At 34.5% G+C, this 13,812-nt stretch overlaps 1 protein-coding gene across 1 annotated transcript in view; it reads right to left on the bottom strand.

Moving 5' to 3' along the window:
• Positions 1-13,812, bottom strand: part of R3HDM1 (R3H domain containing 1) — a 139,592-nt gene that overhangs the window by 87,224 nt on the left and 38,556 nt on the right. The window contains exons 9-15 of the mRNA XM_090279494.1: positions 8,106-8,214; positions 7,920-8,015; positions 5,931-5,968; positions 5,797-5,847; positions 5,464-5,690; positions 3,452-3,706; positions 361-512 (exon numbers count right to left, since the gene is read on the bottom strand). Coding sequence (XP_090135620.1) covers positions 361-512; positions 3,452-3,706; positions 5,464-5,690; positions 5,797-5,847; positions 5,931-5,968; positions 7,920-8,015; positions 8,106-8,214 — 928 coding nt within the window. The remainder of the gene's footprint in view (positions 1-360; positions 513-3,451; positions 3,707-5,463; positions 5,691-5,796; positions 5,848-5,930; positions 5,969-7,919; positions 8,016-8,105; positions 8,215-13,812) is intronic.

The raw sequence follows: 13,812 nt of genomic DNA, 5'->3' as shown, positions 1-13,812 counted from the left end.
ACCGCTTGATCTGTTGAATTTTCAAACAACTCACTTTACTCATCGGGATAATTAACAATCTTAGTTTCATTTTATTCCTCTTGTCCATTTCTTGCTGTTGTAAAATAGGGATAAAATACCACACAGGTTCATGAGATACAAAATTTCCTTCTTTCCAACGTATATTTTGTACATATTTATTAGCTGAAAAGCCTTGAAGTTAACCTCTCTTCCTACACGTAGCGAGTGGGACATCACTGGTGGAGAATATTCAAGTTCTAAGAGATACAGAGTGGGCTATCTCAATTATAATTAGTAAATTTAGTCCCAAATATGCAAAGGCAGGTGAACTTAGCATTATGTAATTGTGGGTATGTGCACCTGTGAGAAAATGTGATTAGCTGCTTGTTGTTGAGGTGGTGGGGGTGGCAGAGCTGGCTGTGGAGGTCCAGGCACTTGGGTTCTAACTGGTTGTTGAGTCATAGGAGGATTATACACAACTGGACTCCCGTCTGGATTTATGAAGGGCTGACCTAAAAAAATTAAAGAGGAGGAAAAAATTCATTTACAACAGAATTTGAAAATAGGTCATTCTTGTAACAATTTACAATACATGTCTACAATCCTTACTGACAATTTCAAAGCCTCAAGTTTCTGAAAACCAAAAGATTTTCCTAGCGTAGGAAGCAAAGTCTGACCTTGTATGAGACTATTAATAGTCTTTATTTTTCTCACTTAAATATTCAAAAATTTTGCTGCACTGTTTTACTGTTAAAGTGCTGCTCCAGAATCTACCAAAGTTATTTTATAATACATAGTATTTTCTGAAAACCTCTGAATTCTGAAATACAACTTGCTCCTGAGTTTAGTTACAAGATTGTGGTGCTTTAGTGTTGTAATACATTAGAGTTTCAAGAAAAAAATGCTTGACTTTGGGATATTGGAAAATTATTAGTTAGCTCCATGTCATGGGAAATAGCTAATTAATAGGCCACACTGCATGTATTTAATAAAATTAAAACTGAATGAAAATTAAAATGGTTGATGGTTTCAAATTTCAAATGTGACTTGATGGCAGTATTATTATTTTGTAAATTCTAACTTGTTAAAAGTTGCAAATAATTTTTAAATTCTAAATAATTGTCTAAAATAATCTTTTTAATTCCAGTGAGATTTATTAGATGAGAGAAAATTAGAGACCTTTAATATTAATTTTCAGGCTTGTTTTTAGTGCTTACTAATTATCAGAGGGATATTTTAAGTAAGTAAATTTTACTTTCTCTATGCACATTCTAAATAACTTGTTCTTATAAAAAGTAGTGCTTTTATTTTGGGAAAATAACTAACAAATAGAGGTCAAAAGAAAATACCCCATAATTTTATAAACAATTTGGACACCTTCTTCCAGACTTTTTTTCAATGCACATACAGATTCAAAGATTAATATTTTTTCCCTTACTATACACTAGATTTTTTTATTTAAAAAAAGGATTACATGCACAAATGTGACTACTGACACAATACCTATTTAGTATGGGAAGAATACACAAGACAATGAGAGAAGGTTGAATAACAGTTTCTCACATTGCCTTCAAAACCTCCCTTCTTCCATGATAAATTCCTCTCTATTTTTTGAATCTTATGATGTATAATATTTGGAAAAGAAGAATTCACTGCTCCATTGCTATCAAATAAGTCCTCCTAAGTCAAATTATTTTCATCAGTTAGTTTCCTGATAATTTTATGCTTTGGTTATAAATAACTACAAACAAGTCATACTGGATATTTGTTGAATGCTAAGTAATTCTGGAAACAAAAATGGTAGGCAATATTTAGGGTAAAAGCACATTTAAAAGTAACTTAAAGACTGTCTGAAAAAAGATCCTTTGTAATAACACTGTTCTCAAAAAGCAAAGAGGTCATTTTTGAACTCATTTAAAATTAAGAATATAATACAATTTTAGATTGATTAGTTTCTCACTCTATTATTCCCTACTCAACTGAATCTTTCATGTGACCAAAAACATATTAACTAATGTGTTTTGAAAGAAAAAGAATAGGAAATAGTGCCCTGGCTGATGTAGCTCAGTGGACTGAACACTGGCCTGCGCATTGAAAGCTCGCTGGTTCAATTCCCAGTCAGGGCACATGCCTGGGCTGCAGGCTAGGTCCCTAGAGTTGGGGGCGTGTGAGAGGCAACTACACATTGATGTCTCTCTCCTTCTCTCCCTTCCTCCCCCTCTCTCTAAAAATAAATAAATAAAACCTTAAAAAAAAAAGAATAGGAAATAGTGAAATATTAAATCATCTTATGTCATGCTCTAGGAAATAGGAAGTTTAGTAATATAATAAATCTGTAGTGTAAGAAGACAACTGTTATTAAACCCAAACTGGATTTCTAAAAAGTCAGTTATTTATGATAATTAAATTCTTATATAGACACAAGTGTCTGAGTACTTTATCTTAATAAAAAAAGATGTAAATTCAGGCAATAAATTCAAAGCCATGGTTTTCTCTACAACAAAAAAAGTCAGAGACCCTAACACTCTCACCTGTATCTATCTTGCTGGACTACTACCATGTTGATGTTACCATATCGGCTAAGTTTGTAAATTTCTAAGGAAGGTTATCGAATGATTTAAGGCTGTTTTCACTATCTTACCAAATGTTTGGGTAATGTTATTTTGAAGAGAGACCAAGACTTCTTGTGATCTTTTAAAACATCACATTTTTTCTATATGTCATTTTTGACAATGTACATAATAAAATGTATTGTGACTGTATCTCTCTGAGATTGTTTCCCTATGTGTAAATGGGGATTTAATCTAGCTAACAGGGTTGTTATAAAGATTATAAATAAGGTATTTAAAGCACCTAATACAGTATATGACACATAGTAAATGCCTGATATCTCCAAATTATTATTATCTAATTGCAAAGAATATGTGTTGTCTATGTTAATTCATAAAGACTACCTATTTGCTTTTACCAATAAGATCTCCTTTAGCTTTTCCTCGGTAGAAAACAATTACTGTACTCAAAAGGACAATAACTTAAAGGTTTTTTCCACTTCATTAACTGTTAACTTTCTCCTTCTTCATGAAATCTGTATTATTTTACCCAGAATAAACCTTTTCTCAAATAAAACTCTTTATCATAGTTTTATCAAATAAAGCTCTTTCAAAGGTAGCTGCCTCATTTCTGGGAAATAAATTGTTTTAATTAGAGTTAGGTCATTATGTGGCCTGAAAGATAACATCATAAGGAGAAAAATACTTTCTGATATAAATATGTCTTTTAACATTTTCTAGCATAAATGTTTTTATTAAAGTTCTAGGAAAATGCTAATTACACATTAGAAATAAATAGCTGACAACACATACACAGACATTACATTTAACATGTATTCTTTAATTTTCAGATAACTCCTGATATCTCAACTGAAATAAACACTTTTTTTCGGGATACCAACCTGTTTGTGGGTTGATCAGAATACTGCCAGGTGGTATGCCTGCCGCTTCCAAGGGAAGCAAAAAGAAGCTAGTGCTAGGAGATGCGACTTGCCCATTTAGGCCACCATCAAAGGAAAGAGAACTATGAGTGCTGACAGTTGGATAGACGACAGGTGCGCCATGAGAAGACTGGCTGAGAGCTGTACCTGGAAGAGGCTGCTGGATGTGAGAAAGAGAGCCCGTAGATGACCCTACACTACCAGAAGACTCAGAACCTGGGGGAGGAGTAATGAAAAATATGGATTTTTTAAACCTCATATATAAATGCAGGTTTTAAATTTGTAACAATTAAATTCACATTGCATAACATAAAAGCATTGGCTATTTTTGATTTACTGTACAGTTTGCTTTTCCTCCCCACAATAAACAAGTTTACTACAGCAAACTGATCACATAAGTTGTCAGAGAAGTCACAACCAAAGCATCAACTAACAAGTTTATAAATAACACCAGCCACAGACAATTCACAAAAAGCACATTACCTACAGTCCTAAAACAACAAAGTTATATATATTTTACCTTTCAGATTAACACCTAGAATATACAATTATAGTTTTCCCCCAGGAAAAAGAACTCAGCCAATTGCCCCAAACCTCTTATGTCGAACCCCCTGATGTATAAGAACACAGAAAGATTAAGTGTAATGTAGGAATTAAAAATAGAAGATAAATTCTCTATCACGAGAGACAATTGTCAAGTTTCACTGTAGAATTTCATTTTCAGCTCATAATCACAGCATCTTTCTATAATGTGAAATTACCTTTCATTTTTTTATCATATCAAGGGACAAAAATAGCATGAAAAATATCCAAGTACTTATATTAGCATCAGCTTAAAATTTATTTCTCACTGTACTTAATTAATTTCATAACTTATTTTTAACTGCTTTCATGCCTGCAATTGATTTCATTTTCTATTACACAGACAGAAAATGTCATTAACTTTCAATATAATGGATAAGAAAAAAAAATTGATAATGTATCTAGTTAATCTGAAAAACAGAGCTGACTCTGGAATGAAGAGCTAATTTTTAATGAATAAAATAAACGAATATGATACACTATACAGATTTCCCCTGAAGGATAATTTCTGTTTTAAATTGTGCCAAAATGATTATTAACCAGAACTATATAAAAATAATTTTTCCAATGGAGTGAAATATTTCTTTTTACCTCTGAAAATACAGATAAATAAATAGTACTAATCTTAAAATGTTTTAATTTGGCAGTGTCTAAACGAGGCTGCCAAGTTATAACACCAAATGTTTAGGCTGGCTCAGAGAGACTAAAAAGAGGGAGCCACTTCTGATGTTGTTCATGCTTATTTGGGATAAAAATAAGGATCTACAAGGATCCTAAGATAAATGTGAGCTTTTTTATTTTTGAAGCCAGTTCATGAAAGTGAAAAATAAAATGTAATGAGCCTGAATGTTATTTACTCTCAATGCAAAGAAGCTAAGAGAATGAGAATGTTATTGAAATTTCCACTCAATAATTACACGAGATTATTTTTTAGTTCCTCAAAAACTTCTCAGCTATTTTTATTCATTTTTGAATGGCAAATGAAAAACAATGCCATCAATAATTAATACAATAGCATTAGCTGAAAATGTATTCATTATTAAATAATTCTAGGTGAGTAACCATGCCTTCCAACTATAAATAAGCAATGAAGAATTTCCAACCACCTCTGGATGCTCAAACAAGAGATGACATTTCATTGAACCAACCTGACTAAATTTATGTCACAATAGAGAATTCTTATTTTAATTGATGTTTTAAAATCTTTCATACAGATAACAAATCATAATGTTGATATATTATCTCTTAAGTACTTTGGAAGTGCTCATTGCACTGCTGATAGGATAGGAATTCTATATTTTAGGATAATTACATAAGTCATATGAAACAAAGAGCTCAGACATTAGGGAAACTAACGTTTTGACTACACAAATCTAGACAGATATTTGTACCTGTTTTTGAAAGCCTGCCTATGCTTTTGCTGCTTCCAGAACTATCACCTCTTGTCAAGACTGAAATTCCACTGAAGCTGCTGGCTTTGGTTACAGCAGGCTTGAAGTTTCGGAGAGAGCTGTCTGAATCAGTGCTGCTCCAGGGTCGTGGGTCAGAGTACTTCAACTCATTCTCAGTGCTGCTCTGATGGCTATTTGTTGATCTTCCTGAAGCATCTTTATTAACTCTGTAATTTAGAAATAAATCTTTGAAAAGTGAAAAGACAAAAACAAAAAGAATTTTAAAAATTGTTTTAGTTTTTCAATGCTGCATGAAAGCACACTTTACAATACCTAAATATCTGGCGCCTCTGCTGAGTACTACTAGCATCCTCATCTTGGATTCTGTTGGCATTTTAACAACATATTTTTATTTTTATTAGTATCAGTCAGATAGTTACCAAAACAAACGTTAAAAATTCCCTCACCTTTTGTCAATAATATAATTCTCTTGGGAACACAGGGACTAGAAAGAAAAAATAGATATACAAAGTTGAGCTTCTGTCAAATACACAATGCCATCTGTAAACCAATGACGACAACAAAAATCATGTGTAATAATATTTAAAGAGTATGTGCCCCCCCCATGGCCCACAAATCCACACGGTGGTAAAAGTATACAAATAAATGATAACTTTTTTTTGTTTTGTTTTTTCGGCTTGGAGACACTGTGGTTACTTTTAACAGATATACATCTTGAAGCCATTAATTTCTGTGGTATTGATTGATCTGAAATTATTCTCTTCCAAACATGTAAACACATTATTATTATTATATATTCAAGGTATACACCAGTCTGTAGATTCTACCTCATTCGCTCAACAAATATTTTGACCACCTGTACCTTGGCTGTGGCTGTAGCAATGAACAAGCAGCTACGTCTTAATGCAGCTTTTCTAAAACCATGAGGCTAGCAACCATCATTTTTGCTTCTATTATTACCATAGTCTTATAACTAGTTTTCCAGCTACCAGGAGTCACTAAATAACGGCCAGACGTACACAGCCATGCCCTTTTACTTATGTACTGTCTATGGCTGCTTTCACGTTAAAAAGGCAGACTTCAGTTGTTGCAACTAAAATACTTATCATTTGTCCCTTTATAAGAAAAAGTTTGCTGACTCTAGGTAAAAGCCAACCTACCTTAATTAGCTTTAAGGGTCAAGTCATCTGCTGTACCCTGCTTATTTCACCAATCTAAACTTTCCTCATTTCCCATGTCACCTAGCTAAAATACAGGTATTCCTCACTGTCAAATTGTCCTTTATCTCTGGGCTTCTGCAAATATTGACCCTCTATTTGGAACACGTCAGTCTTTTAAATCTCCTCTTGGAAGCGAACTTGCAACCCTTTATTATGGTTTGTGGTGCTTCTCTGCTGTGTCCTCATTTTATCTTTATGTCTCGACACAAATCACACAGCCTATCGTCATTGTTGGGCTACTCAGCAAGGGTAGAGACCTCATCTACCTTATAAACCAGAGAGAAATACATCTTGTTTAGGCTCTGAATTCAGAAGACCTTGGTTGAAATCCCAACTCTGTTATTTTCTAACTGTATGATCTTTGGCTATTTTACTTAGCTTCCTGGGACCTAAGTTTCCTTATCTGTAAAACAAAAATAATGAAAGTATCTACCATATAAAAGCTGTTTGGGGGATAAATTATTTTAATTATCCATGGGTATGTTCTACAGTGCCCAGCATAGCACCTATTTATAGATGCTCAATAAAGTTTGTTTAATGAATATTATAAATTCTTAACTGATAGTCTAGATTTTAATGTTATTTACTCTTTGTTTTTTTAATATAGAGGAAATTCCTATCTCTGGCAGTGTTAACACAAACTACATACGTTCATATATTCTTGAACATTAACTAGTATTGCATAGGACAGGTACTTAACAGGTAGGTGCTGGATAACCAAACTGATTCTCTTCTCAAATGTATGCATAAAATAATTAGCCACTTCAAAGAATTGTTTCATATAATCACTTACAAAATGGAAAACAAATAATCTAAAAAATTAATTAGCATTATTTAAAAAAAACAGTTATTTATCAAGAAAAGCTCACTAACAAGTAGCATTTAGAGTATACATAGTTTTGTAGACAGTGACCACTGTTCTAAAAATCTCAAGCCTGGAAGAAAAAAAAAATTTATAAAACCTGTACACTCAGTCCAGTATATTACTCCTGTAGTCAATCTGCTACTAACTTTTGAAAAACCTCTATAACTGTTGCTATACAGTATTTTATACACTATTAAATTATTAATAAGACAGATTTCAGTATTTCTAAAAGGTGACTTGATATGTAACAAATGTGGTTTAAATCTGATCAGTAGAGTAAAAGAAGAGTGAGCCCCTATAATGCAATTAGTGTATATTCTGACATGATAGCTAAATATAACAACACATACGTCTTGGGAAAATATACGGTCTCTAGCTCTCTGGTATTCTTCTTCTCTTTCTTCTATAGATTTGCTTCTTCTGTCATCTTTCAAACGTATTCTTATCTAAAGAAAAGAGAACAAGTAATTCTTGGGAAAATAATCTGCTGGTATAAATCCTGCATGTATTAAAATGCTCTATTTATTCTAGATTACCTGGTTATCATCTTTGTCGAAGCTAGAGTTCTCTCTCTTGAGGATATATCGTTTCTGGAAATCTTCACCTTTATCATCCTTAATATGTTCATTAAATTTCTGATCAGGTCTAAAAACCAAAAAAAAGGGACCAAGAAAGATAATATAGAATATTTATAGAAAAAGTAATTATAATATTTTATGAAAAGTAATAGAAGTAATAAAAGTTACCAATCACTGGTGTCATTAATAGATACTTATGTTATTTCTTTTTAAAAAACATTTTTTAAATTGCTTTTAGAGAGAGGGAAAGGGGGAGAGAGAAAGAGAAACACTGATTTGTTGTTCCACTTACTTATGCATTCATTGGTTGCTTATTTTATGTGCCTCGACTGGAGATTGAACCTGCAACCCTGGCATATCAGGACCAGCTGAGCTACCTAGCCAGGGCAATACCTATATTATTTTATTTACTCTTCACAATAATCTTCTAAGAAAATATTACCTCCTATCCCATGTTATGTGTGAAAGGCCATATGAAATAAAGTTTGTTATTATTATAAATATTACTTAGAAAACAGGTTCAAATGGGTTAAGCTAAGGTCAAAGGACAAGTACATGACTGAGCCAGAGTTGGAGCCCCAGTATATAAGACTGAAAGACTGTATGTCGTTTGCTTTGCCTCCGCTAAGAAAAACTTCTAGGACAAAGAAAAAAAAAACAGCACAGCATAATGTTACACTCCTATAGTACCTAGTTTGGTGTTATAGAATTAAAAGTAATCAAATATATTGTGGCTGAATTGACTACAACTTAAGAGACTACTTCAAAATGCAACCAAGTTCTTAAGAATTCCTAATTACAGCAGCGTACATCCTTGTTTTATGTTAATTGAAACCAATTACAAAACAGAAGTTCTTTTTTGGATGTTAATGTTGTAACCTAAAGTAATGATTATAAAATCTTAATATATTTTAAGGATGACTGGTGTTTCCTCTGTGGATATGCTGCAAGCTCTACTGAGGTCCAGGAGACAGACGTAAGTTTTGGCCCTTGGAAAATTATAATTATGTAAAATTTCACTTCTTCAAATTAATTCATTCAACATTCTTGTGACTTAATATTATCTCTCATGAAATTGGAATTACTTGTTTGAAATATATAATATTTAAAACTATATTTAGAGGTTATAAAGAAGTCCAATTGAACTCCCAAGTAGTTATTTTTTACATAGTTAATATTACAAAGTCACATAGTGTATTATGAATGTCATAAATTTCTAAACTAAATAAACCTGAATAATGACATTTTCAACAGAATGACCAGATATTCCGTCAAACACAGTACTCAAGTAACACTTTTAAGTATTTGTTTCCACCTAGTGAATTTTTAATAATATCTACCACCTGTCAAATTATACAAAATGAGATTTTAAATGAGAATTATCCAAGTAAGCTGAAGAAATCTCTATTTTAAAATGCACCAGATAAGTGAAACAGAGAGATCTCCACATAAAACTATATACAGAATTAAGGAAAAAAAAATACATAGAGTAAAAACAGTTTTATAACCAAACTGATGAGAAAAAGACTGCTTTCTTTAGGAGTTTGAGAGACTGTCTATGTAGTTCTGACAATGGCAGTATGTTGTTTATTTCTGTCACATGATTACCCTGTTTACTTTTATCAATTACTTTTATAGCTATTTAAAGTCACATTTTCTTTTCTTTTTTAAAAAAGAGTTTTATTTATTTATTTTCAGAGAGAGGGCAAGGGAGGGAGAAAGAGAGGGAGAGAAACATCAGTTAGTTGCCTCTCACACACCCCCAACTGGGGACCAGGCCTGCAACCCAGGCATGGGCCTTGACAGGGAATTGAACTGGTGACCTCTTGGTTCACAAGCTGGCGCTCAATCCACTGAGCCACACCAGCCAGGGATGAAGTCACATTTTCTTATTCAAGGGGTTTTTACTTGGGTGAGGGATTGTAATTCCAAGGTGAACTATAAGGTTTAACCAAGGACCTGGCAACTTTTCTAAGAGTAGCTGGATTCCCAAACCAAATAGCATTAGCAGGCATTTCAGCTAACCTTAAGACTGTCTTACCTCTTTCTTTTATAGATGCCTGAATTTATTGCCCTGTAATCGCCAACTTCCCGCTCCATTGAGATACCCCAGTGGACACTGGGTTGTTGACATCCACAACACCACTGGTTCAAGGCTGGAGCGGGTAATCTGCCTATGAGGAAAAGGTAAGTTTGTTTTTATTCAATGTGGAGCAGATCTCTAAGGTTTTCTGATTTACAACCTTCTTCATACTGCAGAAGATACAGTAATACAGTGTAACTTCAATGATTCGAAATGTCTAGTTATAATTATGCTATTGATCCATTCGTCTTTTAGTACATCATAAACATCTATGTTTAGCTGAACTTTTGGCAACCTTGATGAAGAGAATCCTAAAGCTTTCAGACATCGTTCATAGCATTCAAATAACTGAGGTTACACTGTATTGAAAACCTTAGAGAATCACAGTCGAAATGTTAGTCAAAATGCCTGCTAATGTGCACGTGCTTGGGTATCCAGCAGCTCTGAGTAATGTTGAAAGGCACTAGTTAGATTAGAGTTCTATTCACCTTCATCCCACCTCATATGTTATGGTTACTATCCTACTTTAGTCATGATGTAATTAACTGGGAAAGGATTCATTGATCGGGATAGTTTAAAAAGACTAACGAACAGACAGAGGACATTTAAATTAGACTCAAATTTGCAGGTAAAATTTAATCCCAAAGATGGGATCCTTTTCAAAGACATATCTTCACTAACTTAATTTTAGTTGTAGAAACAATCATTTAAAAATACTAGGTTCCACAAAAAAGAGCCCGAATAGCCACAACAATTTTGAGGCAGAACACAGTAGGAGGAATCACAATACCCGATATCAAACTATACTACAAGGCCACGGTAATCAAAACAGTCTGGTACTGGCATAAAAACAGACATATAGATCAATGGAACAGAATAGAGAGCCCAGAAATAAGCCCAGGTTCATATGGTCAACTAATATTTGACAAAGGGGGAAAGAACATCAAATGGAATGAAAAGAGCCTCTTCAACAAATGGTGTTGGGAGAACTGGACAGGGACATGCAAAAAAATGAAACTAGACCACCAGCTCACACCATACACCAGAATAAACTCAAAATGGATCAAAGACTTAAATGTAAGCCGTGACACCATAAAAGTCCTAGAGGAAAAAATAGGCAGGAAAATTTCAGATACCCCACGTAGCAACATTTTCACTGATATATCTCCTAAGGCAAGGGAAATAAAGGAAAGAATAAACAAATGGGACTACATCAAACTAAAAAGTTTCTGCTCAGCTAAAGAAAACATCAGCAAGATGCAAAGGAAACCAACCATATGGGAAAATATATTCGCCAATGACATCTCAGACAAGGGATTGATCTCCAAAATATATAAAGAACTCATACGACTCAACACCAAGAAGACAGACAACCCAATTAAAAAATGGGCAAAGGACCTGAACAAACACTTCTCCAAAGAAGACATACAGAGGGCCCATAGACATATGAAAGTATGCTCAACATCACTAGCCATCAGAGAGATGCAAATTAAAACCACAATGAGATACCACCTCACACCAGTCAAAATGGCAATCATCAACAAATCAACAAACAACTTGTGCTGGAGAGGATGCGGAGAAACGGGAACCCTGGTGCATTGCTGGTGGGAATGCAGATTGGTGCAGCCACTGTGGAAAACAGTTTGGAATTTCCTTAAAAAACTAAAAATGGAACTGCCCTTTGAACCAGCAATTCCATTGCTAGGATTATATCCAAAAAATCCCGAAACACCAATTCAAAAGAACCTATGCACTCCAATGTTCATAGCAGCACTATTTACAATAGCCAAGTGCTGTAAACAACCTAAGTGCCCATCTGTAGATGAGTGGATCAAAAAACTGTGGTACATTTACACAATGGAATTCTATGTAGCAGAAAGAAAGAAGGAACTTCTACCATTTGCAACAACATGGATGGAACTAGAGAAAATTATGCTTAGTGAAATAAGCCAGGCAACAAAAGAAAAATACCTTATGCTGTCACCTATTACAGGAAACTAATGAACAACACAAACAAATGAGCAAAATTGAACCAGAGGTATGTAAACAAGAAGTAGACTAACAGTAACAAGGGGGGCGGGGGGAGGAAAAGAAAGGTGTAAGGGGATGGGTCAAGTTAAAAAATATATATATATATGAATGACCCACAGACAGGTGCAACTGAGTGGGGACTAAATGTGGGGGAGGGGAGGGACAGGGTGCAGGGAAACAAGAGGGCTAAAAAAGTGAGACAACTGTAATGGAAAAACAAACAAAAATTTTTTAGTGGGGGAAAAATGAAAATATGAAGAATGGAAATGCCAGTTCAGTGAATATTAGGACAAAGATTTTCCTTCACGTTGTATATTTTTCTCCCTATTTGATCCCTCCAGAGTTTGGCATTCTAAACAAGTAAATAATGACATAAGTTCCTTTGCATAGAACTAATAAGACCAGTTGTCAACAGAAGTTCTTTTTTTTTTTTTTTTTTTTTTGACCAAGTCTTTGACTGGAATGTCAAGCCTAAAGGAAACATACTTGGGCTCAGATTGTTACCAGAAAGCCCCGAGGAACTGGGAATGACTTTCAAAGGTAATAAAAGCCCGTGAGATAAAAGGCCTGGTACCATGGTTGGTTGTGCGGTCCACAGCAATCTTTCCAGGGAAGGAACGAAGGTTGTTTTCCTGAAAGATGGCTAGAAGGGACCTTAAGGCACAAGGAAAGACCAGAAAGACTTGGAAAAAACAGGTGTGTACAGGCAAGGATGAATGCCAGATATGTGGCACAGCTTCTGTGCCCTGAAGAACAGACTGAAGGTCACCCCAAATATTCCTTGGGTAAGTTCCAGCAAAGCAGAACTAAAGATCATAACTGATCATTTGCTGCTCTTGTTATGTTTATGCAAACGAACGGATAAATTAAAAATGGACTTAATGTAGTCCCTTTAAAGACAAGGAGGGTAACCTTAGGGAGAAAAATTATTATTCAAGGAAAATCACAATGATCAGTAGTAGAGTATAAAACAGGGCAACTAACCGTCTTAAAAGTTTCTTCTCCAGATTTAGAGACTTGTTTGCGGGTTATGTTACATAAATTAACACGTGTTTTTTGTTTTCAAAGGACATAAGCCTATGATCGCATTACCTGAGTGATTATCTGTACGCATAAGCCTCACTTAATCCTGTCTGCAGCGCTGCCTCCTGAGACTCAATGGTTTGGCTGAACTAAATGGCTGGGTTGGGGAAGAATGGGGTGGTCTGTGGGCTTCACTTTAAAACGGGTTTCTCTTTTCTATCCTAATGGCTTGGACAGAAAAGGCCCAGAGGTCTGAGAGGGGGAAAAACCTAAACTATTTACCTCAGCCCAAACTAAGTATAATGGGCAAAAGGGTTTTGGACAGGCGAGATGTGCCTAGCACACCTTCTTACAAAGAAACTTTTTTTTTTCCCTAATATGGAACATTGAAAAATTAATCCCTGCCTTTTGTCATCTAGTAGTTATGGATTGAATGATGTCTTTTAACCCTTTTCGCCAAATCTGTTGCCCTCAGAACACAACAAGGACACCAGCCTGTTGAACCAAGCACGCCGTTGACCGGAGGCA

The sequence above is a fragment of the Furipterus horrens genome, unplaced genomic scaffold (genome assembly GCF_987537825.1).
Source record: "Furipterus horrens unplaced genomic scaffold, mFurHor1.1.pri manual_scaffold_1, whole genome shotgun sequence".
Classification (NCBI taxonomy): Eukaryota; Metazoa; Chordata; class Mammalia; order Chiroptera; family Furipteridae; genus Furipterus; species Furipterus horrens.
This window is presented reverse-complemented; position numbering and strand designations above follow the sequence as displayed.